General features: G+C 35.3%; 2 protein-coding genes and 1 non-coding gene across 6 annotated transcripts in view; all 3 read left to right on the top strand.

The window, feature by feature from the left end:
- LOC125235942 overlaps positions 1–27,330 on the top strand; it is a 103,371-nt gene that overhangs the window by 9,035 nt on the left and 67,006 nt on the right. For 3 of the 4 annotated variants that reach the window (XM_048142625.1, XM_048142609.1, XM_048142592.1), the window contains exon 2: positions 25,912–25,945. The exons of the other annotated variant lie outside the window; for it this stretch is intronic. The gene's annotated coding sequence lies outside the window, so the exon portion shown is untranslated. The remainder of the gene's footprint in view (positions 1–25,911; positions 25,946–27,330) is intronic. 4 annotated transcript variants of the gene reach the window in all.
- LOC125239556 overlaps positions 6,488–27,330 on the top strand; it is a 45,960-nt gene continuing 25,117 nt past the window's right edge. Inside the window, exon 1 of the mRNA XM_048147185.1 lies at positions 6,488–7,395. Coding sequence (XP_048003142.1) covers positions 6,488–7,395 — 908 coding nt within the window. The remainder of the gene's footprint in view (positions 7,396–27,330) is intronic.
- Positions 25,473–25,545, top strand: Trnam-cau. The gene has a single exon. It is a non-coding gene; the product is annotated as a tRNA-Met (tRNA).

Here is a 27,330-nt window from a genome sequence, read left to right as displayed (position 1 = left end):
ATAGATACTTGGGGGCACTTATACTTTGAATTAGAGTAAAGACAAAAGTAGCTTGTAAGGTTATTGTACAATATTAAAGCACATAGTATGACAATAATTATTTAATTATTTACTTTATTTAAATATTAAGAAGATATGTAGAAGTAGAAACCCACGGCACTCGAGCTAAGAAATCTACTATCTATTAAAATATGGCAACTTTGCCAGTTTAGTTTCAAATCAGCATATTTCGAAACCCAGCTAGAACTAGACTTGGCAAAAACTCGGCCTTTCCGTCTCTTTACTAAGTCTGCCCAGCCGGGCTAGCCGAATGACAATCGTTGACGCTAGACGCCGATCGAAACGCAGTCTGGCTCTGTCGCGCCAATATGGAAAAGCGATAGAGATAGATAGCTATGAAAACGAAATTATCCTAAGCGTTTGTGCATTTGGCTACGTACACAGCCACCTGCCGCATTTGGCCGGCACGCGGCGAGATGCCCGTTCACAATTATGGCCAGTATGACCACCTATTTGGAAGTTTTTTTACTTTATATCTGTATTTGAGAAGGTATCTATACTATTTGAAATGTTGACCAAGTTATTTGGGTTTAGTATGCGCAATAACCAGCTATAACTTTATTAATACTTAATAATCATATAAATAGTAGGTACATATTATATACACATTTTTACAATTAGTAATATTATAGATCAGTATTTTACTGTTACATATTAGGTAATATTTGTTCGGTGGTAAATAGTACCTAAATAATAGTGATATCACAAAAACCTAAGTAATTATTATATTACGTGATTTCACTATATGTTTATACAACATCTTATCTTTAATGTAAGAATTTTCATATTCTCACGCATATAATGCTCTACAATACTACATTTTAAATGTATCATAAATATCACAATCATTATCTAAAATACGATGATACGTCAAAATTACACGTACACGCAAAAACTACGCACCGTATCTCATGTAGTTACAAAACGTGAGACCGCTGTACACAACTACATATCGTTTATCTATGGAAACATGCGGAAATTCAGATGTTCCCATACACACATACTGTGATGAATGAGAAACGTGCTCTCACGATTATATTCTAATTAACTAAAAAGACGAATTTCCAAAGCAGTTAATGACTAAATAGGAACGGGTAGGTAATTTTGGGGTTTATGGTGACGTTTGGCAACTAGGTTTTTTTTTTGTGACTAGACAATTTAGGGGCATCATGTATTTTTTTGCGATAACAATCTATATTAATACAAATATTTAAGTGTAAGAAAATTCGTTGTTACTGGGGCAAGGTAATACAAAATATTGGAGAAATCCATTTCCTGCAAAATAAGTAAGTAATACCTACAGTAAATGGAGGAAGAAAAGTAATTAGCTATGAAACGTGGACATTAATTTTCTTTGCCCGTATCGTATGGCACATGACCTTAATAATTAAAGTTTCTCTCATTACTATTTCATGGGCAGGGCTGGATTATTAAATCATGAACCTCACGATTTCTATTTGTTACAGTTACTTTTCGAAACGAAAGGGCTCTTAGAATTTGCTTTGTGCTCTCACGGAAGGAATATAAATAATAAACTGTGTAACTACTTATTAATGAAATGAAATATGAGTATTAAAAAACTGAAATTATATTCGAGGGACTAAAGAGACAGTGTTGACTCAAATATACTATTTGAGGTATGTATCTTAGGACGTTAAAACATTTAAACTTAGTTAGGTATTTGTAAAAAAGGCTATAAAAAACCGACCCCTAGTTGAACCTAAGAACTCGCTATGCTAGATCGATTGTATAATAAAAAGAGCGCCTAACATCGAATACATGCATTAATGTAGAAAATATTACAATGTATATTTATATGTTAATATGGAAATATAAATATGTAAAAAGTTATGGCAGATGATTTACCGACCTTGGTGCATCCTTTGCAATTCTAATGGCCTCTACTGCAGGAACTTGTTACACTCGTTAGTATAAACATAACACGTTTATGAATAAACTATTTCTATAATTCTAGCTTCCTTGCAGGTTTTGCAACATAGGCTACATCAACAAGTTGTATTAATTATGCGATGTTTGATTTTTTTTGCCATTTTTTAGATTAAATGATTTCTTACAAAAATTTTACCACACATCCCAAGCAAAGGGATATTTTTAGCAACTTTTACATACTAAAGCACTACACCATGTTGATAATTAATTTCGTACAATTTCCTGTGTATTTTAGCTTATATTTCAGGCTATAGAAGTCTAGACGTGATGTTACATAGCTAGTTTGAATATTTTGAGCGTAACAATGTAACTAGGAATGTCTCCGAAATCCATCCATCTCAAGTTAAAAATAAGCTTTAATGCTGTCTTTAACTAATAAGCTGACTTTTTATGAGCATTTAGCAATTACCCAACTCCACAGCCACACATAGCGACAAATACAACCATTAGGCGCTTACATTACAACACCTCGGCTGTTGTTTAGAGATCCCTATAAAATATCCTAAAAAAATGTCGTTAGTTGGATACTGCCTAGCCAAGTGGTACATAAATACCTACCTATACAAGTACTTACATACATATCAAGTTGATAGGAAATAGTTTCTAATGTCTCTATATTAAAATCTAAATAACTCTTTTTCGAGTTTTTTATGAATGAAATATATGTACGTCTAAATTTATCAAACTTATGGCACTAAAACAAATAAAATATCAGAAGATTGATACATGAGATATGTGTTTTGTGAAAAAAAAAGTACCTACTTATTTTTTCAATCATTTAAATTGCTTTTTTTAAATCTTAGGCTAATAGTATAAGAAATAATACTGAACACAAGGAAAACAATACAAATTTCAATCAAAAATATATAGCCAATTTCAATCAATATTAAATTTGAAAAAAAAAAATATTTTATAAAAATAATTTATTTTTATTAAAACGGTTACGGAACGGAACCCACTTATCAAAGGTACACAACTTTTTCCCTTGCTGACGCAACGGCCCGGCATGCGCGGAGACCGGTTTGCGGAATCTAACGCGTGGTCACTCTAGCTATTTTGAAGGCTTGTGGTTGCTTTAGTTTGGTGATCAGGGACCGGAACCGCTTACCATAACCGGGGTTTTTCATAGGCTTATTTTAGAAGTTGTTTTAAAAACCCCAACCATAATGGTAACCTTTTGTAAGGGTGACTGTTTGATAGGGTAAGCCTATCTGATACAGTTAACTTAAATAACCTCTAACGAAAACCAAAACCCAGTCTTAAAGGTTACCCTATCATTTTAATTATTAAACCGTTTAAGCAACTTTAATCTCTGCGCACATTGAAATTCAACTTATTATTGAATAACCATAGCGAGTACAAGCTCATACGTATCGTCTCTAAACAAGTTTATGTCGATTCAAATAACGTAGTTTTATGTCGATTCAAACAATATTGGACTTTAAAACCTTACACTAAAATTTAAAACATAACTGACCTGAATTATCATAGTGTGTTTTGGCATTGAATGCATTCGTAGCGCGCGCCGGGTCGTTCTATTGTTTATCTATCTTACCTGTGCGTTTCCGAACAATTCTAGTTTTAGCTTTTTAAAGATCAACCTTTTGTTTGGCCGTCGGACCATCTCAGCAAAGACGCTCTTACTCGAGAGCAAATTTTAGTAAAGAACTAACTAAAAAAAATATTGTGAAAGAACAAAGCAAATAATTATATCGATATCTTACGATTAGATAATTGAAAACATCTTCTCAATTGGGCTTTGTTAAAAATGTCAAAATAGCTATTTATGCAACAAGTGCGGAAAGTAGGTGATTTCTGATGAGTGTCATATAAGCCGATACGAGTCGGAATTTCGGAAATCGTCTTTGCGCACATGTTTCAAAGTTTTCAAACAATGCTTTACTTTGCATTGTGCGAGTAAATAAAAAAACATAATAAGACAAAATACTTTAGTAATTATTAAAATTAAAAGTTATGTTAGTACAATTTTCGAATTTGAAAGACATTGGTTTTATGGGACTTATAATAGTAAAGTTCAAAATAAAATAAAAAAATTGAAAATTAAAAAGCACTAGTGCGGAAAAGTATTACTTTCCACACGATTTTTATGGGACTGATAGTGAAGTTAAAGTTAAGTTTTACTTCACTATCAGTCCCAGTCATTAGTTAAGTTAAAGTTAAAAGCAAAATAAAAAAAAATGTTAAAAGCACCAGTGAATATTGTGGAAAAGTACCTACTTCTTTCCGCACAATTTTGCTTCATAGAAAACGCACCTTTCGAGCACATACATTCTAATAGCTATTTTTATGGGACTAATAGTGAAGTTCAAAATTTAAAGAAAAATGAAAAGTAAAAAGCACTAGTGCGGAAAAATACTTTCCGCACGATTTTGCTTCATAGAAAACGCACTTTTCGAGCACATACAGTGCTATTTTTATGGGACTGATAGAGAAGTAACAAATTTAAAAAAAAGTAAAAAGCACTAGTAGGGAAAAGTACTACTTTCCGCACGATTTTTCTGGGATAGACAGTAAAGTTCAAAATTTAAAAAAAAATTAAAAGTAAAAAGCACTAGTGACTAGTGCGGAAAAGTAGGTACTACTATCCGCACAATTTTGCTTCATAGAATACGCACTTTTCGAACACATCACATTTAGTTCTGTGTACATTGTAATAGCTATTTTTATGGGACTGATAGTGAAGTCCTAAATAAAATAAAAAATTAAAAGTAAAAAGTACCAGTGCCGAAAAGTACTCTACTTTCCGCACGATCTTACTTTATAGAAAACGCACTTTTGTAATAGCTATTTTTATGGGACTGATAGTGAAGTTCAAAATTAAAAGTAAAAAACACTAGTGCGGAAAAGTACTACTTTCCGCACGATTTTCCGGGGACGGACAGTGAAGTTTAAAATGTAAAAAAAGAAAAATAAAAAGCACTAGTGTGGAAAAGTATTACTTTCCGCACGATTTTGTTTCATAGGAAACGCACTTCTCGAGCACACATACATTATAATAGCTATTTTTATGAGACTCATAGCGAAGTTCATAATAAAAAAAAAATTAAAGTAAAAAGCACTAGTTTGAAAAAGTACTACTTTCCACACGATTTTTCTGGGACGTATAGTGAAGTTCAAAATTTAAAAACATTTGAAAAGTAAAAAGCGCTAGTGCGGAAAAGTACCTACTACTTTCCGCACAATGTTGCTACATATAAATCGCACTTTCCGAGCACATACATTATAATAGCTATTTTTACGGGACTGATAGCGAAGTTCATAATTAAAAAAAAAAAGTAAAAAACCCTAGTGCGAAAATGTACAACTTTCCGAACGATTTTTCCGGGACGGATGGTGGCCTTCAAAATTTAAATAAAATTGGAATGTAAAAAACACTAGTGCGGAAAAGTACTACTTTCCGCATGATTTTGTTTTATAGAAAACGCACTTTTCGAGCACATACATTGTTATAGCTATTTTTATGGGAGTGATAGTGAAGTTCAAAATTTAAACTTTAAAGTAAAAAGAACTAGTATGGAAAAGTACTACTTTAAAAGTACCTACTACTTGCTGCACGATTTTGCTTCGTAAAAAACGTACTTTTCGATCACATGCATTGTAAACGCACTTTTTGAGCACATGCATTGTTATAGTTATTTTTATGAGACTGATAGTGAAGTTCAAAATAAATAAAAATTAAAAGTAAAAAACCGGCCAAGAGCGTGTCGGGCCACGCTCAGTGTAGGGTTCCGTAGTTTTCCGTATTTTTCTCAAAAACTACTGAACCTATCAAGTTCAAAACAATTTTCCTAGAAAGTTTTTATAAAGTTCTACATTTGTGATTTTTTTCATATTTTTTAAACATATGGTTCAAAAGTTAGAGGGGGGAAGCATTTTTTTTTCCTTTAGGAGCGATTATTTCCAAAAATATTAATATTATCAAAAAACGATCTTAGTAAACCCTTATTCATTTTTAAATACCTATCTAAAAATATATCATACGTTGGGGTTGGAATAAAAAAAAAATTCAGCCCCCACTTTACATGTAGGGGGGGTACCCCAATAAAACATTTTTTTCCATTTTTTATTTTTGAACTTTGTTGGCGTGATTAATATACATATTGGTACCAAATTTCAGCTGTCTAGTGCTAACGGTTACTGAGATTATCCGCGGACGGACGGACGGACGGACGGACGGACGGACAGACAGACATGGCGAAACTATAAGGGTTCCTAGTTGACTACGGAACCCTAAAAGTAGGTACAAAACCTTGCTTGCTGTAAAAACCTACTTCATTTTATTCCCTTATAATACGAGTATACTGATGAGTACGAGTAGGTCAATAATTGTACTATCAAATACATAAACTCACATTCGTGTGCAATGCGCGCTGCAACGTAGACGCATTGATGTATTTAATATTTAAATATAAATTGTGAATTGGCGCGGCGCGGCCGCCGCTAGTAAATAGACACGATGGGTGATTCTCAGCAGAATAAACCTATTGTGAACGAGTTCCTCGCTTTTCTTCAACGCAAAAACAAGCTGGTGCTGGAAGGAGCGATGGATGCGAAGACGGCTGTCCAGATGAATTCGCGTGCGTCGAGTTTCACCATCGATGACATCTGTGAAGCTAAGCAAGTGCTGTGCCAGTCCCTTGGGATTGCCGGCACCTATGTTCCACACCGACGAGGGGATGAAAACGGACAGAAGACCCTTGAAGATATAAAGAAAATCCTCAGGGAGAATCAAGACCGGATTCCGGAGTTCGTGGCGACGGCGTCGTGTATTCCGGAAAATCTCGACATTAGCAGCTTGTTTAAGGAAATCGAGGTCCTTAAAACAAGTTTAGCCGAAATGAGTAGCAAATTTGAAGCCAGCCTTATTACCATTGCTGATTTACGCAACGAAATAGCATGTTTGCGGAATGTCCCAACTCAGCCGGCCGCTTCAAATTTCGAACGTGACTCGCGACCTGACACACGTGTCAAGTCAGTTCGATTACCTGTTGACGCTGTAAAAAGTGTCGCAAGCGCCGCCCCGCCGCCCGCGCGCCCTCCGCGCGTGCAGCCGCCTGCCCCTTCGAGCTTACGTCAGCGTTCATACGCTAGCGTCACCGGCCGGCAGCCAGCAGCTGACCGGGTCAGCATTCCTTCTAAGAAATGTGAATCACGGGCTCTTTTTAAGGAGAAGTCCTCCCGCACCAATGTAGATACGGAGGGATTCACATTGGTGGAAAGGAAAAGCAAGGCGCGTAGGGCGCCTCGTAAGACTGTGAGTGGCACTGCGGATCCGGGTAATTCTGGTCTTCGGGTCGCCACACCAAGTAAGCCGCTCTACGTGTCTCGCCTGCATTACTCCACCGTGGCCGACGAAGTGGTGGAGTACGTTCGCCGGAAGACTGGCTTCACGCTGAGGGTGCAGCAGCTGCAGTCGCGCCGCTACGTGCACTTCAGCTCGTTCGTTGTGCGCGTGCCGAGGCCGCTGCAGGACACCATCGCGAGTGCAGACTTCTGGCCGAAGGGTGTAGTCTTTCGACGGTTCCGGGGCAACCTGCCGAATTCTACGCCCGGACAGACGACGCAACCACAGTATAAAGCAGTAATAACTCTTCTAACAAACTTCACTCCGCGCGGTGTGTCGAAAACTACTCTCCATATGCACCGAATACATGCGAACTGGTAAGTATTGGGCTGGACAGTCGGGGCCGCGTTCGCGCGCTGTGTTGACGTGTTGAGTTCGGGAGAAAATGACGTCAGCACCGAAGACATATTTTCGTTACTGTAGTGCTTATGGGTGTATGGAGAACAGTTCTCAAAATGCGGAAATGTCAGAATGTTCTTTAGAATTCCTAGACACCCAGAAAAGTAAGTGGTTGTTATATTTTTGCAGTGTTAGGTACATTATTGCTTACGTAAATGGCGTAAAAGTGAGATTTAAAGCTAGAATGACACATTAAAATCAAGAAGGATTTATCTGTAACGACATTTAGGTAGATGCTGCGATCTATCTAGCTCGAAAGTTTGGTACCTACTTAAATATTGTGCAAACATCTATTCAAACATTTTATGTAAATACGATTTCGTCAGTATTTAAGAAAGAAACACGTACTTGAATCTTTATTAGATAAAAAGGTAGAAAGAGCGTTGGTACTAGCATAGCGCCATACACAGTTACTACGAGTAGGACAGTAGCACAGGTACAACCCTGCGTGACCTTGCGCAGTAGTAACGACCGCGTCGCCGCTGCCGGAGATTAACTACTGATTTATCCTTATACTGTGACGCAACGAAGCCTCGACGTTACGTTGTCACCGAAATCTAGATGACGTTTCTTACTTTTATGTGTTTATTTTTTATGCTCTTATGTATTTTTTTAGTTACTCAGTGCTTTGGTTTTTACTGTCATACTGTGTAACATATTTGAAATAAAAATAAAAAAAAATAAAAAATAATAAACTAAATGACGTACATGTCAAATGGTAATAACTACGCAAATTCGAGTGCATGCGTCTGAGACAAGCTCTATCTATAGCAAACCAGTTTCAATGTAGAAAGACAACAAGGAACGGATAAAGCTTACCATAACTCAATGAAAACAGGTTTTAAAAACCCTATCGCGATAGGGTTTCGGAGTTAACTTAGTTAGTAGTTATGGTAACCTCAAAGTAACAGATTCAATAAGCTTACCGTTTTAAAAGGTTACCTTTAAAAAAGCTTACCGTTTTATTTAGTAAGAAAATTGATTGGGTAAGCAAATTGATGAAGTTAAGCCTAAAAAGGGGTTTTCCGGTCCCTGGGTGATAATGATAATAATTATGTGTGGATTTTTTTAAGAATTTTAATTATTCCTTAGCAAAGTTCATATGTCTAAATATAGTACAAATGGTTCAGATTAATAGTCTGTCAAGCCGAGCCATTACCGTCGGAAAAAAAGCGGCAAATTTATTAAATGCGCGAAGGATTATAATTGTCCCATAGTAAATTTTGTTACCCGCATTTGAGTACCTACACCTACACTGACAAAGTTGTTTGACCGGCTGTAGAGTGTAATTGTTTCTATTTAACTAAATATCCAGTGTATTTTCTTTTAATTGACTTTTTAAATAATAAATATGTACTTATATTGATCACCAATGTATGTACCTACCTATCAATCTATTGATAATATATTAAATAATATTCGTATAAGATGTGCTGATATAAAATGAAGTAGGAGTAATAATGTACGCATGTTAACAAATTTACCTATTTTTTTATTAATTATGAATTAAAAATGTTATGAAAATGTTATATCTTGCATTTTTATTCCTTGTAACACGTAACACACAGTAGCTTTTTCTATATACAAGGTGTAACAAATTCTTTAAAATTGCCCAACGCATTTCAGTGCTCAATCAAACACTATCATTATATATAGGTTCTTAGCAGCATTCCACACATTGCCACATCGTATAAATTGCGCCAATCCAGGCTCTAGATCATGGGTACAAAGTCTTAATTTGATTGATCCACTTTTTCTATCAGTGTGGAAACAGTGAACGGAATTGTGCCAATGTGTTTGACAAAGTTATATTAGCAGGTGGTAAAATAAAAAAGTAAATTAGTCCTATAATATACTTACCAAATACTTACGCAAATCTTTTATGGTGTGTTTGATAACTGCAGAAATAAGTTTGCAATTTTTTGCGTATGTACAAATGAGGCTTTGATGGATAATTAATGTATATGATTGATTTTTGTTGGTAAAGCGGATGTTATAAAATTTCTTGATTAATCAACTAAGCCATGTTTTAAGTTATGGTTTTGGAGAATGACGTTGTTTGGATCGTATTTTCACAGGAGCTGAATTAAAAGTAAGTATATGAACAGAAAGCTATATATGTAATAGTACTTTTTTTTTGCTAGCCTCTTGTAGTGTCCCACTGCTGGGCAAAGGCCTCCCCTCGTTTCTTCTGCTTATTATGGCACTTTATTATGAACTGAAAATTAAATATTATTTAGGCGACAAAACGACAATAGATTGAATTCTCAGGCGTTTTTTATTACCTGTATCTTGCTCACGTTCCTCATGGTTTATTCAACTTGTGAAATACCAATTTGAAATGATATAACACTGGTAACAACTAACAAGTACCGTAAAACCACAAACCAATTCAAAATAACGTAACTAACCACTTACCTACACTATACCCGACTCGCAATAGCAATCAAAATAAATATTAAATCGAAAAAAAACTACGTTTTAATTACTTTCAATTATAAATGTTACACCAATATATATTAAAAAGATAAGATTTAAAATATCAATTAAATTAATTTTATAACCTATAAAAATCGCAATAAGATTTAAATTGAATTTAATTCCAACTAGGTACTGCAGTCGTCATAAAATATATCAGGCCCCGTAGCCGTAGCCGAATGGCATTTCTGCGACGCGAAACGTCACCGAAACGCCGCAGAAATGTAGTTGCTCTGTCGTGCCAATACGCAAGCGCGATAGAGATAAATAGCTACGAAAGAGATATTATCGTGAGCGTTTGTGCATTCGGCTACGCACACTGATCGGCTGGGGCGCGCAAAAATATCTGGACACGGCTTATCGTCTCGACAAGCCGTGTTCAGATATTTATGAGCCTCTTGACCTCTCCGATATATCTGATGGTGACTTACTCTATAATGGTGCTTTCCACACTGGCTTTTATAAATTTTATTTAATAGTGTATGTTGCTGTGCCCTTACAGGGTGTCACAAGTAGGTATGTATACCTCTATGTTCCACTCCATCCATGCTTAGAATGTGATGTGCAATAAACGATTCTATTCTATGATAACAAGCTATGCGAGGGACAGCGCGATAGTCGCGATACGCATGCCATCGCGTTGTTCCTCTCACACCGTGTTATATAAAATATTAACAGGTAGTGTGGGAGCACCGTAAAAAATGTCCAATTGGCATTAAACCGTATATGTGCACATTAAAATACTGGATTGAGGACACGCGCTCTATTAGAGAGAACCTTCTACCACTATGTTTGTGTTGACATATAAATATATAATGCGAATAATTCAGGTTAACTGATTATCATTTAAAAAACGCGATGAAGCCAATTAAATGAACAATTTTTGCAAATTAAACGTTAGTTACGGTACTTAAAATCAAATTACGTGTTAGTAGTTAAATCAATTTAATAATTAAGAATGTCCTGCCTAATTTAAAAAAGAAACTTACTTACCTACATAACTTAATAATCATTCGTGTTTGAATAGCTCTGAAATAAGGAAAATCCTGAATTTCAATTAATAAAAATGAGCATGGTCACCCTATTCATATTTTTAAACAAAAATAGGAATTGGTATTTGTATTAAAATACATAGTTGTTTTGTACAAGAGTTGGTATAGGAGAAAACTAGGAGCTAATCGCATGATAGTAAGAAATTACCGTGACTAATGGACATCTGCAATATTAGGGCGGTTGCAGCAAGCAAGCAAGCTTTTAAAGTGTACAGTGAAAATGAATACATTGATAAATAAAATTCGTCATGCACTTTTGCAGCTCACTGTACGATATTTCCTTGAAGCTTTGAACATGTAAACAACATTTTGACAAGATAACATCCTCAATCCACTAACCCATCGCTTCAACACCATTCAAAACTAAACTTCAGTCACACGTACATATACTGATGAGTTCTTTTCCCGTAATAGTTCAGCCGGCCTCGCCGAAATGGTGATCTTTGAACGAAACGCAGTCTGGCTCTGTCTCGCAGTACGGAAGAGCAGAGATAGAGCTACGAAAACGATATTATCGTGAGCGTTTGGCTACATACCCTGCGATCACAGTATAAGGATAAATCAGTAGTTAATCTCCGGCAGCGGCGACGCGGTCGTTACTACTGCGCAAGGTCACGCAGGGTTGTACCTGTGCTACTGTCCTACTCGTAGTAACTGTGTATGGCGCTATGCTAGTACCAACGCTCTTTCTACCTTTTTATCTAATAAAGATTCAAGTACGTGTTTCTTTCTTAAATACTGACGAAATCGTATTTACATAAAATGTTTGAATAGATGTTTGCACAATATTTAAGTAGGTACCAAACTTTCGAGCTAGATAGATCGCAGCATCTACCTAAATGTCGTTACAGATAAATCCTTCTTGATTTTAATGTGTCATTCTAGCTTTAAATCTCACTTTTACGCCATTTACGTAAGCAATAATGTACCTAACACTGCAAAAATATAACAACCACTTACTTTTCTGGGTGTCTAGGAATTCTAAAGAACATTCTGACATTTCCGCATTTTGAGAACTGTTCTCCATACACCCATAAGCACTACAGTAACGAAAATATGTCTTCGGTGCTGACGTCATTTTCTCCCGAACTCAACACGTCAACACAGCGCGCGAACGCGGCCCCGACTGTCCAGCCCAATACTTACCAGTTCGCATGTATTCGGTGCATATGGAGAGTAGTTTTCGACACACCGCGCGGAGTGAAGTTTGTTAGAAGAGTTATTACTGCTTTATACTGTGCTGCGATGCTCCGCAAGGCCGATTGCGACAGTAGGGCCAGGTGTAATCGTTTATTAGATACGTGTAATTACGCGCGGCCTTATGCCCTTTGCACGATCTCTTATGTACTTATGTAAGGCATCTTCAGACACAGAAAACCTGCAGTAAACAACTATAGGGAGATATTTTTTTTGCTTTTTTTACCACTAAGTTCTACCACTCAAGTTGAGTGGAAGGGGAGGGCTCAAAAGCCTGCAAGTAGGGGTTGCATACGGTCAAGGGTACGAGTAAGTCGCCGCGATAAAAAAAATACGGAAAAAAGATATTTCGTATACCTACCGTACCGCAATTCTGCATAGGAAAAGCACACCTTCGGCAGGACTCGAATCTGTCAACATCTGCATTGCGGGTGCAGCCGCTACCACCGACTTAGCCACGGAGATCAATATCGCTCGCGGATGTTTCTGCGTGATAAAAATAAATTCAACATAAAAGATAGCAAATATCCCCCACCCCAATATATTACCCAAATATTTATGAAACACCAACATTATTCTACGGAGCCCCTGACAATATGACCTTTTGTTTCCCTGCTAAACTGTTCAAAAGATAGAACTATTCTACGAGAACTAATACCGTTGTATAGGTCAACATAATATTATGTACATATTATGTACCTTTTCAATAAGCTTTTCGCCACCTGCGGAGTCAAACGAGCATATTTATTTGTGTATTCACAAGCAGCTCGTGTCGTAAGTTAAACGTTACGTTTAACATGTTTAACACCGTTGCTAGTTACAAGTGTTACAACACACGCCACACACCATGACATCTCGCAACCGCATTACCCCGAATGAGTTTGAATTTCTTTAAAACTGGTGGTTTCCATAATTTGGAATATACTCCAGCGAAAGTTACAGTCAAATTCGATAGCTCTAACTATCTAATTGGGTTTGGCTGTCAAAATCTCACACACTTCTTTTTTTGTCCTCATACTATTTTGAACATGGCATGGGCTTAAAAATAGTTACCTACAAATCCTACAATGGACCAATTACGATCTTTTTATCATAAATCAAAAATCACAAACATAAATAGGAATTAAGGAGAAATGAGTATGTATTTAGTTATCCATTAATTGACGAGATTGCTCAGCTAGAGGACATTTTTCAAACACGTGAAACTCTCCTTGTCCATCTATTATATAAAAAAAGAAAAAAAAGCGACAGCAAAATAATGATTGGCACTAGTTCATTTCGATTTCACATAATCAGGTGGTATATCATATACCTATCAGCAGCGGCTGGTCCATACAAGCCGATTCCCACCGGCTTGCCTAAAATTGATTACTAGTAAAGTACCCAATGTTAAGGTAGGTTTCTTTTTGCTTTGGTGTTGCCTAGCAGAAATTTTCACCAGCCGCCACTGATACCTCTGTTATGTTCATCATCTAATAATGTGGTTTATCGATAGGTTTTCCGATCACTAGGTATACCTAGAAAATATTACAGGCTCTTGAGACACAGGGGAGACCTACTTTGAGAGTCGGGGATCAATAATATATAAATAATCTCAATAAGATTTATTTTTAAATATAATATAATTGACCATTTTTGTCTAAAATGTACAGTTGCAAATTAGTACAATTAATAAGAACAACTCTGACCTCAATACTCGTAAAGTCGTAACATAGGGTCAGTATTAGAATAAAATGAATACCATTGCCCTTCTTCGCAGTCCCTCGCTCATGTGGTCACGGTCATGTACCAAAAACCTCAAAAAGTTATATGTTAATAAATTAATTTGAATTTTAACTGTATGTTATAACACTATAGTAATAACGTTGATATTCATATGAAAACTATAAAAATTATAATCTTCTTAAATTAAGTGTCAATGCATGCTCACTTAAAGCACTTTTTACTCGTAAAAGTTATGGCAAAGTATTTTGAACTTCGTGGTAAGCGAATAAGGTGGAATTGGTATTAGAGGGCTGACTGGGATGTAATATCATTTATATTATGCAAGTTGCTTAGGCAAGGATGATTCGTTGATTAAAGATGTGCGGAAAATACCTTTGCTTATGTAACTTTATACTGTTGGAATATTTATTGAATACATGTATATTTTCCGATAAAAGTTCCTTAAAGATGGCAAGTAGGTCTAGATAGAGTATTTTTTAGATGCTTTTCCTGATATATTTAAGTACTTGTTTTGAAGAAAAGAAACTTTCCTCATGAATGAACATAGGTACATGGTCACCCTACCATAAAATAAGGTCTAAGGATAAAATGCGAAAAATAAGTCTAGGACCAAAACAAAATAATTAATTATATATTTTTTTTAATACGATTTACAGAATTTGTACCATAAATTAAAAAATACTGGGCTACAAAATAAAGTCTTACTTAATTAAATTAAAAGTAGATACCTAGGATACTTTGTGGTTATCAGAAAAAAACGAAAACAGCACAAAAACCTAATACAAATGATTTATTCCGCATATTTCGCAGCACGCAGCTTCAACACAAAATTAAAAAGCTCCCCATACCGTCGCACCATTATATTTAATGAAGTTTAATGCGAGTTCCAATCGTGGCATGAGCTGAGGATGATCGCTCCGACCTTGGCGATGATATCACGCCTGTGGCTCACAGCAGTCACTGCTATGACCAGCGAAACCAGCGTTATTCGGACCTGCGATGGTGCCATTTATTTTAAGACTTAAGTTACTTGCTCCATTACATAGATGCTAGGCCTTCATCTGTGATTTAGTGTGTCTAAACATAACTTTCTGTTTAATATTTGTTGTTACTTGTTAATTAATTAATTAAATAGATTAAGGAAGCTTTGTAGACGAAAAACTGTCAACATGCAAAAAATAAGTTTCCAACAAAAATAAAACTCTGAAAAAAAAAAAGTTATTTGGCCGCTGAACTCATGAAAATGAAATCTGATGTAGATGTAATGTGAGGCTAGCTGAAAAAAATACCACGGGTTATTTTTATCGACCATTACTATCAGAATATCATTTATCATTCCAAATCATGAGCTGCCTAGACTAGCTAGGTTATAGATATAGACTCAGCCCAATTACCTGCTATTCTTCTTTAAAGTTACCTAGTGATATTTATAAAGTAATGATTTAGATCAGAAGCTCAAGTTATAATAGATGGATCATACAGAGAAGAATTCTTGTTGTGAACCGTAACAAAAACGCGTAGGTTTGGCTCATCAAGTTTTTGCGGCTTTTTGGTGGGATAAAAGAAGCGTGATCATTTTAATGGCTGGGATACGTTTAAACCTTGCTATAGAGGTATTCATATGTAGGAGGATATAATAATAAACACATCAGTTTTTGTTAAGTTTTTATTTCTAACTTAAAAGGCATCAATCTGATTGCCAAACACTACCTAGATTTCCGTGACAACATAATGCTACAGCTATTACTGGCTAGTAGTCAAAAGCGACGATAACAATTGAAGTATCAGAAAAAAACATTTAGTAAATGGTACTAAGACACATAGGTAATAGCAAGACCTCGAAATAATGGATAAAATCTTTCAATCAAAAGAGCAAAACCGCATTAGCGACTTAGCGATCCTTCTACTTGGGGTGCAAAACTTTAGATAAGGTGCATGATTCTAATAATCAGTGCATGGGCAAATAGATTTGACGTAGATCTTCATCAAAGAAAATCGAAATTCGAAAAAGAGTCGCCTAAATACTAGGGTATGCAAAAACCGGTTAACTTAAAAAACCGGTTAATAACCGAGACTTTTCCTTCAAAACCGGTTAACCGGTTATTAACCGGTTTTGAGGATTTTTAGTAAATGGCCGTACTACGCAATAATTACCATTACCTTTAAGAATTCTGATGTTGATGATATCGTAGCAGGTATTACTTGCACGATGAAGATCATTTTATCCAGTTTTTGGAAATTTGGTAAATGCGGAAATTGCTAAAAAAGGCTTGTGTGGTTTGAATGTGATTCGTCAGTTTTGCGTTTTCTAGGCATGTCGCGAAGGTGTAAAGCTCCCAGAGCCCCTAGTAATACAAGCAATTGATGTAAGAAAACCAAGATCTCCATTTTACCTTTCTTTTAAAAAATATAGTTTGAAATATACGGTAGACTCCGGTTACAACGACGCTCAAGGGACCGCTGATATTACGTCGTACTAACCGGATGTCGTACAAAACGAATTTCATTTCTATCTACATCTCTATTATGTACTAAAACATTTCAATCAATAGGTTTATTTACAGGGTATTATTATCATAGTATTAAGCCTGTGTGGTGACGGGTTAAGAATTTCACCACCCCCTTTCTTCCCGTGGGTGTCATAGAAGGCGACTATGGGATATGGGTTAAATTGTGGCGTAGGCGAGAGGCTGGCAACCTGTCACTGCAATGTCACAGTTTCGTTTTCTTTCAACCCCTTATTTGCCAAGAGTGGCACTGAAGCTTTATTAGTTTCATGTGTTCTAGCTTATAACATTAGACCCGAGGCGAACAAATTGTTAAAATTATAAAAGCAATACTTCAAAAAGTTACATGGCCACAATGTAATCTTGCTATTTGTTGTAGGCAAGACAGGGGGCCGTGCTCGGGTGGAAGTAGCATTGTTTCCTCAATTTACTAGTAAAACCAAAAACGTTCGCTCGTCGCTGCAACCGGACTTGACGGACGGATTCTGTGTAAAATGTGTCGTAAAAAGCGGCTAGTCGTTAAAATCGGAGTCGTAATAAACAGATGTACTTTCATACTATCACATACGAAAACCAAATAAATACCTGTGCTTATGTCGTTGTAAGAGGTTGGACGTTAGGTCTATGCGGAGTCGTAATATACTAACCGGACTCTACTGTATTGTATAAAATGTATAATTGAGTAGACTCGGGACTAATTTTTAAAATAAAATCATTACAGATAATAATGTTGTCAATGAAAAGTAATGAATAACTCTTTATTATTACAAAACATTAAATAATTAAATAATTTTTGAACCTTTTAATGCCTAATTTTCCAAATTTTGAGAAATAAATACAGTTTCGGTTATTAACCGGTTAGAGACTATAAAAACCGGTTTTTAACAGAGGCCAAAAAGTCTCGGTTAACCGGTTTTTCGGTTAACCGGTTAACCGGTTTGCACACCCTAGTACTCAGATAACGATATAAATAACATATAAATACTTATATACATAGAAAACATCTATGACTCGGGAACAAATATCTGTGTTCATCACACAAATAAATGCCCTTACCGGGATTCGAACCCGGGACCGCGGCGCAGCAGGCAGGGTCGCTACCGACTGCGCCAGACCGGTCGTCAGGTACCATTGAGGTAATATATTAATTCGATGGTATTAGGTATATGTATTGTATATAATATATGATCAAACGAGCTTCCCAAGCGAAGTTCGATCGATATTATATGACTCGCTTCATTGGAAATATAATATATGTGTTGTGGAAAATCATAATCCTAGTAAAATTTTCACTATATATATGCTCACTTTGTATGCTACCATGTGAAATCTTATAGAATCAAATTATTTCCGACTGCCGCCGCTAACATTAATATTGGCCATACCCATAAGTCCACAAGTTTACATGTATTTGTGACAATCAGCGTCACTCGTTCACCCACGTTGCCAATAGCTGTATCGGTACCTATGGCTCACTGCTATGGCGTTTTCACGCTTGAGAAGAAAAAACGAGCGCCCGATGCACCGCGTGGATCTAATTTGTAAACCATGGTGCTGGTACAGTCACCATCAAATGTATCGGAGCTGCCAGAGCTCTCCCCAATGAGTAGTGTTTTTTCCGATATTTTTGAGAGCGACGATAGGAACGGTGTGTGCGTGTGGATTGAGTGAGCACTAGGGTATGCAAAAACCGGTTAACTTAAAAAACCGGTTAATAACCGAGACTTTTCCTTCAAAACCGGTTAACCGGTTATTAACCGGTTTTGAGGATTTTTAGTAAATGGCCGTACTACGCAATAATTACCATTACCTTTAAGAATTCTGATGTTGATGATATCGTAGCAGGTATTACTTGCACGATGAAGATCATTTTATCCAGTTTTTGGAAATTTGGTAAATGCGGAAATTGCTAAAAAAGGCTTGTGTGGTTTGAATGTGATTCGTCAGTTTTGCGTTTTCTAGGCATGTCGCGAAGGTGTAAAGCTCCCAGAGCCCCTAGTAATACAAGCAATTGATGTAAGAAAACCAAGATCTCCATTTTACCTTTCTTTTAAAAAATATAGTTTGAAATATACGGTAGACTCCGGTTACAACGACGCTCAAGGGACCGCTGATATTACGTCGTACTAACCGGATGTCGTACAAAACGAATTTCATTTCTATCTACATCTCTATTATGTACTAAAACATTTCAATCAATAGGTTTATTTACAGGGTATTATTATCATAGTATTAAGCCTGTGTGGTGACGGGTTAAGAATTTCACCACCCCTTTCTTCCCGTGGGTGTCATAGAAGGCGACTATGGGATATGGGTTAAATTGTGGCGTAGGCGAGAGGCTGGCAACCTGTCACTGCAATGTCACAGTTTCGTTTTCTTTCAACCCCTTATTTGCCAAGAGTGGCACTGAAGCTTTATTAGTTTCATGTGTTCTAGCTTATAACATTAGACCCGAGGCGAACAAATTGTTAAAATTATAAAAGCAATACTTCAAAAAGTTACATGGCCACAATGTAATCTTGCTATTTGTTGTAGGCAAGACAGGGGGCCGTGCTCGGGTGGAAGTAGCATTGTTTCCTCAATTTACTAGTAAAACCAAAAACGTTCGCTCGTCGCTGCAACCGGACTTGACGGACGGATTCTGTGTAAAATGTGTCGTAAAAAGCGGCTAGTCGTTAAAATCGGAGTCGTAATAAACAGATGTACTTTCATACTATCACATACGAAAACCAAATAAATACCTGTGCTTATGTCGTTGTAAGAGGTTGGACGTTAGGTCTATGCGGAGTCGTAATATACTAACCGGACTCTACTGTATTGTATAAAATGTATAATTGAGTAGACTCGGGACTAATTTTTAAAATAAAATCATTACAGATAATAATGTTGTCAATGAAAAGTAATGAATAACTCTTTATTATTACAAAACATTAAATAATTAAATAATTTTTGAACCTTTTAATGCCTAATTTTCCAAATTTTGAGAAATAAATACAGTTTCGGTTATTAACCGGTTAGAGACTATAAAAACCGGTTTTTAACAGAGGCCAAAAAGTCTCGGTTAACCGGTTTTTCGGTTAACCGGTTAACCGGTTTGCACACCCTACTAAATACGTCTATTGCTCTTACACAAATGACATCAATTTCGTGGTTCTTAGTAGCCTACTCCAAAAACAATGAGCACACATTCTCACGGGTCGTGTAGGAACGATTTCAACGCGTGCGCATCGATTTCATGCTTTCGAGAGAAACAAAACGCTAATATTTGGGAACTCTTGCTTTCGTTCGTTAGTGGTTTGTTGGCAATTACTCGTGAAACTGTGTGAAACAATTAGAAGGAGGAAGGGAAATGAAGATAGCACAAATGTTTTTGTACGAGTTCTATGTATTTTCGTAATAAAAGTAATAAAAAATGTTGCTTTATTTTTATTTTTCATTTGACAGTTTTGACTTGATGTTTTTTTTTAATGGATATAGCAGTATTACAGAGATTTTAACATTTTCATATGAGATCTAGAATCTATTTTTGAAGAAAAAGGGCAAACTAATTCAATTGATACTGTCAGGGTGGACCAGTCCTTACCAAAACAAAATGTGTGGTTACAATAGTCCAAAGCAAAAGTGAACTTTACCATAGACTAAACTAAATAAAGGAAGACATGTAACTCAGTACATCGCTACACGGCCTACTTAACGCGAGTTATCGTCGCTGGTACCTCTTAGTTTTCGAGTTATTTACAGATGGCGCTATTTTCAATGTTTAAAAGTGCCGTCTAGTGAGATAATAATTAATTACATTGCCGAGTAACCATATCTGAATATGATTCAATATTTTGAGCCGGGCGGCTCCTTGTTTTTTGGCTTAGGGGTTAGTGTATTTAACTTGCACGTCTATGATCCCGAGTTCGAGACCCAGGTCCGGATTTTTTTAATATGTTTGAAAAACAGTTATATTGTTGTTTTTTACTTTTTTTATATATATAATTGAATATTAGAAAAATAAGTATGATTTGAAGTTGAATCATAGAAAATTAAGTATTGTTCGCGCCTACTTGTTGTCTGTTTATAAAAACCATAGGTATAGGTCCTATACCTACTCGACTCTCTAATCACTTGCCGCCGAAGTCAAGAGGACGGAATAAAATAATAGGTCATATGAATTATTTAAATCATGAGTTGTATAGTAGGAACATTAAATTGTAGGTATGTAACCTCGACAAATGTACTAGTAAACCCTCAGTACCAAAAAGTACGGAAGAACCGGGATTTACCGGTTCTTTCCCAGTACCGAAAATCTCAGTCACGGTTCTGGGACTGGTACCGGTTCTGCATTCCCTAGTAGTGAGGTGTTTTATGAAAATGAAAAAAATTCTATCTTTTTATTGTATCGTCCGATTTTGACAAAACGTATACGCTTTATGTAATTGAAAAAAAAATTGAAAAAATAAATGTATAAAAAAAGTAAATTTACGTCTCGCACTGAATAATTTCAAAGAATGACAGACAAAATGTACAATGTCGATATATGAGTTTTTTTATATCAAAGACAGATAAATTCATAGTTGAAAACTAAAGACCGCATCGAAATCGGATTAGCATTTTTTAAGATACAAGTTGCCAAAGTTGGGAAAATTTGCTTTCCCACTCCACTCCACTTCCACTCCCCTTCCACTTCCACTTTGAAATCCCTTTGCCAGAAAGTCAGAAATAATATATTTTTCTTACACAAAAAAGTACATAGTGACAGTACAACTCAAAATAAAATAAAAAATTCCGAGGATAATTATCATAATTTCATCTCTTAGGACGACGAGCGTAGCGAAGTCTGTTAAGAAAACCGAAAAACAAAATTTGTACGTCGTCCGATTTTGACAAAACATATTTCAATTGAAAGGTATTGCTTTATGTACTAACTCAAAAAAAATATTGAAAAAAATTGGAAAAAATGTAAGATTAAAAAAAACTTAAATTTTCGTATCACAAAAAACGGTAGACACGATGTATAATATCGATATATGTTTTTTTTTTAATTAAAGAAAAATAGATTCATGATTATAATCAGCACTAAAAATCGAATCGAAATCGGATCAGTAGTTTTTAAGATACGAGTTGTCAAAGTTGGCTTAGTTTGTTTATATGGTCGCTTATAAATTCCTTAGCTAGAAAGTCAGAAACATTATATTTTTCTTACAGTTATAAGTATGCATTTGTAATAGACATCATACACACATATACAGTTACATAAAACAATACCTTTCAATTGAAATATGTTTTGTCAAAATCGGACGACGTACAAAAAAATAAGATTTTTTTTCGCTACGCTCGTCTTCCTAACCTAAGGCATGAAATTATGATATCCTCGGAATTTTTTATTTAATTTTGAGTTTTACTGTCACTATGTACTTTTCGGTGTAAGAAAAATATACTATTTCTGACTTTCTGGCAAAGGAATTTCAAAGTGGCCATATAAAGCAAATTTTCCCAACTTTGGCAACTTGTATCTTAAAAAACGCTAATCCGATTTCGATGCGGTCTTTAGTTTTCAACTATGAATTTATCTGTCTTTGATATAAAAAACTCATATATCGACATTGTACATTTTGTCTGTCATTCTTTGAAGCTATTCAGTGTGAGCTGTGTGAGACGTAAATTTACTTTTTTAAAGTTTTTTCTTACTTTTTTTTTATAATATTTTTTTTTTAATTACATAAAGCAATACCTTTCATTTGAGATACGTTTTGTCAAAATCGGACGATACAATAAAAAGATAGAATTTTTTTCATTTTCATAAAACACCTCGCTACGCTCGGTTTCCTAAGGGATGAAATTTCAATATTTTCGGAAAAAACCGTTTACTATGATGTCTAATATCACCATGCAAAGCGGCTTGCTTCCATCCAAAAGTGCAGCTTTTGGCCAGAAATTCTCCATAACAAGTATGACTATAAAAAAGCTCGTGTTATTATTTTGAAGTTTATTAATAAACGTTACGAAAATTTATGTTTAAGTAAATAAATAATTTTATTTTTAGCAAAGTGCCTTTCTTTTTCTGTATACCTCATGTTCATTTAAGCAAAGATTTCTTTATTATAAATATTATAATAAAAATTTGTTACTTTTCTTAATTATAAATATTATAATAAAAAAAAATATCAGAGTAAAACAAGAAAAAATACAAAAAAATATGTCATTCTTGGAATTGGAACCGGGGACCTCACGTTTGCGAATCAGACGGAGTAGCCGCTACACTAACTATCCTCTTACCGATGCTGACGAAAAAATGTAACGCTTACACATGTCATTTCCTAGGGGAGGTCCTTTACTCTGATGCGAACTGTACGAAAAATCCCGATTGGTAAAAAAATACTTAATTGTTTTTGTAAATTTCGGTGTTATATAATGATAATGTTGTATGATCAAGTTCCAAATTTTTAAATATTACGACTTGGGTCATTTAAATGAAATTATTTCATGAATTGAACAATACCATTTGTCGCGAGAGTATAGTAATGCCATCTATTGTTTTACGAGTCAAACATATAAAGCGATGTACTGAGTTACATGTCTTCCTTTATTTAGTTTAGTCTATGACTTTACATACTATTTTCATGGGGATTTTTCATAGGATTAAACCTGAGTAAATACTTATATAATAAATAATGGAGATTATAAGAGTGACAGGGACAAAAAAAATATTACTTTTTTTATTTAAATTAAAACGTGAGTAGAACACATGACTTAATTTTTTTTAGATACGCTGCAGTCAAAATGTTTTGAAATTAATAAATAACTTGTATCAATTAGTTTCTATTAAATCCTATGTTTATAACCATTACTAACTTGTTTGAGCATGCCAGTCATTTCTACTAGCTATATTTAGTAGGCCCTAGTGGGCCTAGCACCTTATAGGCTACTTCGTTTAAGGTCATTCGGCCTTAATTCACTTCTTTGGCCACAGACTTCGTATGGATTAAGGTATTTGAACCATTAAGTACCTTTTAAAAAATTTTTATACATACATACATACAATCACGCCTGTTTCCCAGAGGAGTAGGCAAAGATCACGGATTTCCATTTGCTACGATCCTGACAAGCCACCAAAGATTTTTGTACAAATTAAAATTTTAGACTTTTATTGATCTAAACGTTAGATTACTAATATAAAAGATCATATTTTAGAGGCTAAAGAATCTCTAATTTTCTGAAACAAAAATTGAAAAAAAAATGTACCTAATAAATACCTCCTTGGACACAATGCCTCAAGGGCCTATTTTAGACATTAGCTAGCTTTTAAGTTTAGTCTTAGTTTCTTTTCTTATATAATTATGTAAATATGTTCATGTAAATAAAGATATTTCCATCATAAATACCTAATTTGTTTGGAAAACGACCACGAAAACTTAAATGCTGAAAACCAAATAATTTCCAACCTAATATTTTCATAGTCAGGTACGAGTATACTTTAGGTATCAGATAAGTACTTTTAAAATACCTATTACATTATATTGTCTTCGGTTACCGCGATAGTTACTACGCGATTTAATCCGTTTCCATAGTTTTATTTCATACCTATTACATTTTTGGAGCCCGAAAAATATACTATAAAAGTTTATCTAAGTTATGAGTTGAGTTCCCTTCGAAAATGCGCGAACAAAAACTTACTAAGTACCTCTCTGAAATCTAGAGTAAGCACTATTTTTTTCTAGATCAGACCACTATGTCAGTAATCAGTATGTTCAGCCTGAGAATTGATTCTTTTTTTTTGCCAAACTCCCTACATAGACATTCATTGTCTGTCTCTGTATGTATGTCGCAGCTTCACAGGCGATAACAGCAAAGTAATTAAGTGAAAGTTGTTACGTTGTATGTCTGTTTGTTCTGAGGTAACTCTTAAACTATTAGAATTCATGGTACTAGAGTTACTAGGCGGCTTGAATATTTAGGAGCTACTGAATAGTAGTTAAATGTAATTAATTGAGAGATTGCATTTACCTAATTTTAAATAAATTAAAGAATAGAACAAGAAATCAATAAAAAAGTAATCTAAAATAATTGTACAAACAAAAAACCGGCCAAGTGCGAGTCGGGCTCGCGCACAAAGGGTTCCGTAGCAGCAAATATAATAAACCAATAACTTAACCAAAATTACAGTTAAATCAACCTATCTCAAAAACTATAAGAGATACTTTGATCAAACCAAAAATCGTTGAAAGAGTTAATTAGCATGCATCACCTCTATTTTTTTTAGAATTTTATACCCCGTAGTTATAAAAATAGAGGGGGGGGGGACATACTTTTTACGACTTTGAGAGCTGATATCTCAAAAACCGTTCACTTTAAGAAAAATGTTTTTTAGAAAACTTTATATCATTTTAAAAGACCTTTCCATTGATACCCCACACGGGTATGTACATCGAAAAAAAAATTTTCATCCCTCAGTTACATGTATGGGGGCCCCACCCCCAATTCTTTTTTTTACTATTTAGTGTCATAATTTTGTAGCGGTTCATACAACACATATTCCCATCAAATTTCATCACTGTAGTACTTATAGTTTCCGAGTAAATCGGCTGTGACAGACGGACAGACGGACAGACGGACAGACGGACAGACGGACATGACGAAACTATAAGGGTTCCGTTTTTGCCATTTTGGCTACGGAACCCTAAAAAAAGATACGATACGAACTGACTTGTGTGTAGTATATAGGGGTGACCTATTTCGCTGAGTGAAGCACCAGCCTCGGTAGCGCAGTAGGCAGCGCGTAAGTCTCATAATCTTAAGGTCGTGAGTTCGATCCTCACCCGGGGCATATCTTTTTGCATTTTTTTCATCTTTTTCTAACTTTTTTTTATAAATTCAATTCAATCCTCGTATTTTTAAACAACCAAACAAGGTCACAGAACTTGTTTTGCTACTGTCGCAACTATCAATCTATACGCACTAGGCGTTTATTATGAAACAACATGCAATATGTTAATCCGTCGTCTTCTAAACAATGCGTACCTGCTATTCCAGTCTACCCACATTTCAAACAACGTGTCTAATTGCTACGCACAAAGTTATAATGAGTACATTCATTTGACTCATAGTAAAAGGAGTTTTCAACCGATTGATTACAGCGCCACCTGTTGGTGGATAGTGGAACTATTCTGATGACAAATTTTTTTGGTTTCAGAGAGTTCATATCGACACGTGACATTCATAACAACGTAAGTGAAATTTGTTTTTTTTTTCTTTAATCAAATTACGTAATATGTACGTAAATAAACAAGCAATTTTGCTATCGATAGGCCATCTTCAATGAAATTTATAAACGGATGACGATACTCGTTTAGTAATAATTCTTTGCCGGTTAAGCTTTTTCAGTAGGATCAATATCGTTGTATCTTATTTGTATAAAGTTAGGATTCAGATTGACGCGAGTTCTATACCGCAGGTGCAGCTAAGATGGCGACGGTCAAACAATGACGCCATTATGTAAACTGGCTAAGGTCATCGTAAAGCCGTGCGGGTTGTGCTTTGATTTTTAGATCTTCATGGGATGCGGATCTGTATGCCGCTCCGGTGTGCGAGCGGGATAGAGCTACTGCACATAATTTCTCACTTGCACACTTGGTGCGAATAAAACAAGTGAATTACTTGCTGAAATTGTGAGCGAATACAGATTTTATGCAACATTGGTATTAGATTTCTTATTGAGATTACAGAACTGAAGAGTTACGTAATATTTTCATACTTATTATTATCGGAGGCTTCTGAGGTCAATGACACAGTATCTAAATTAGTTTTGCAAAGATTTTTTTTCATTTTTAAGTAAATTCAGTGTTCTGGTACCATTTTTTTTCTTAATTATGTAGGCACTGGTAGTGCTAAGTTGTCAATTTCTTTAAAATTTTACAGGCAAAAATTTCAATCATATTCATTTTATTAATCTTTTTATGGTTACATACATACATACATACAATCACGCCTGTATCCCATATAAGGGTAGGCAGAGCACATGAAACTACTCAACTTTCAGTGCCACTCTTGGCAAATAAGGGGTTGAAAGAAAACGAAACTGTGACATTGCAGTGACAGGTTGCCAGCCTCTCGCCTACGCCACAATTTAACCCATATCCCACAGTAGCCTTTTATGACACCCACGGGAAGAAAGGGGGTGGTGAAATTCTTAACCCTTCACCACACGGGTTTTTATGATTAGCAATAATAATATGCGAAATAATAATTTTTGCGTACCTTTTGAAATGTAAATTTATTTAAAAATTCATGATTTAATCATAGAAACAAGTAGAAAGTACCTACCGTTTAATTGTTACATTACGTAATTAAAATAATGAAAAGTAATAAAATTAAGATTTTTTAACTACATTTATAGTACGTGGATGAAACAGTTGTTATTTCTTCATGACTAAATTGGTTAAGCTACAAATGTTGCCGATAGAAAGAAACCAACGTCGGCGTCGTTTCAAAGAAAGTAAGATTTAATAAAGGCGTTGTTGTTTACAAGAAAAGGGCGGTAGCAGGTCTGTCAAGATAACTATAGTCTGTAAATAAACGCTATCTAACAGAGTTATACTTGAAGGGACTTTCT

This window comes from Leguminivora glycinivorella, chromosome 2, assembly GCF_023078275.1.
Source record: "Leguminivora glycinivorella isolate SPB_JAAS2020 chromosome 2, LegGlyc_1.1, whole genome shotgun sequence".
Lineage (NCBI taxonomy): Eukaryota > Metazoa > Arthropoda > Insecta > Lepidoptera > Tortricidae > Leguminivora > Leguminivora glycinivorella.
This window is presented reverse-complemented; position numbering and strand designations above follow the sequence as displayed.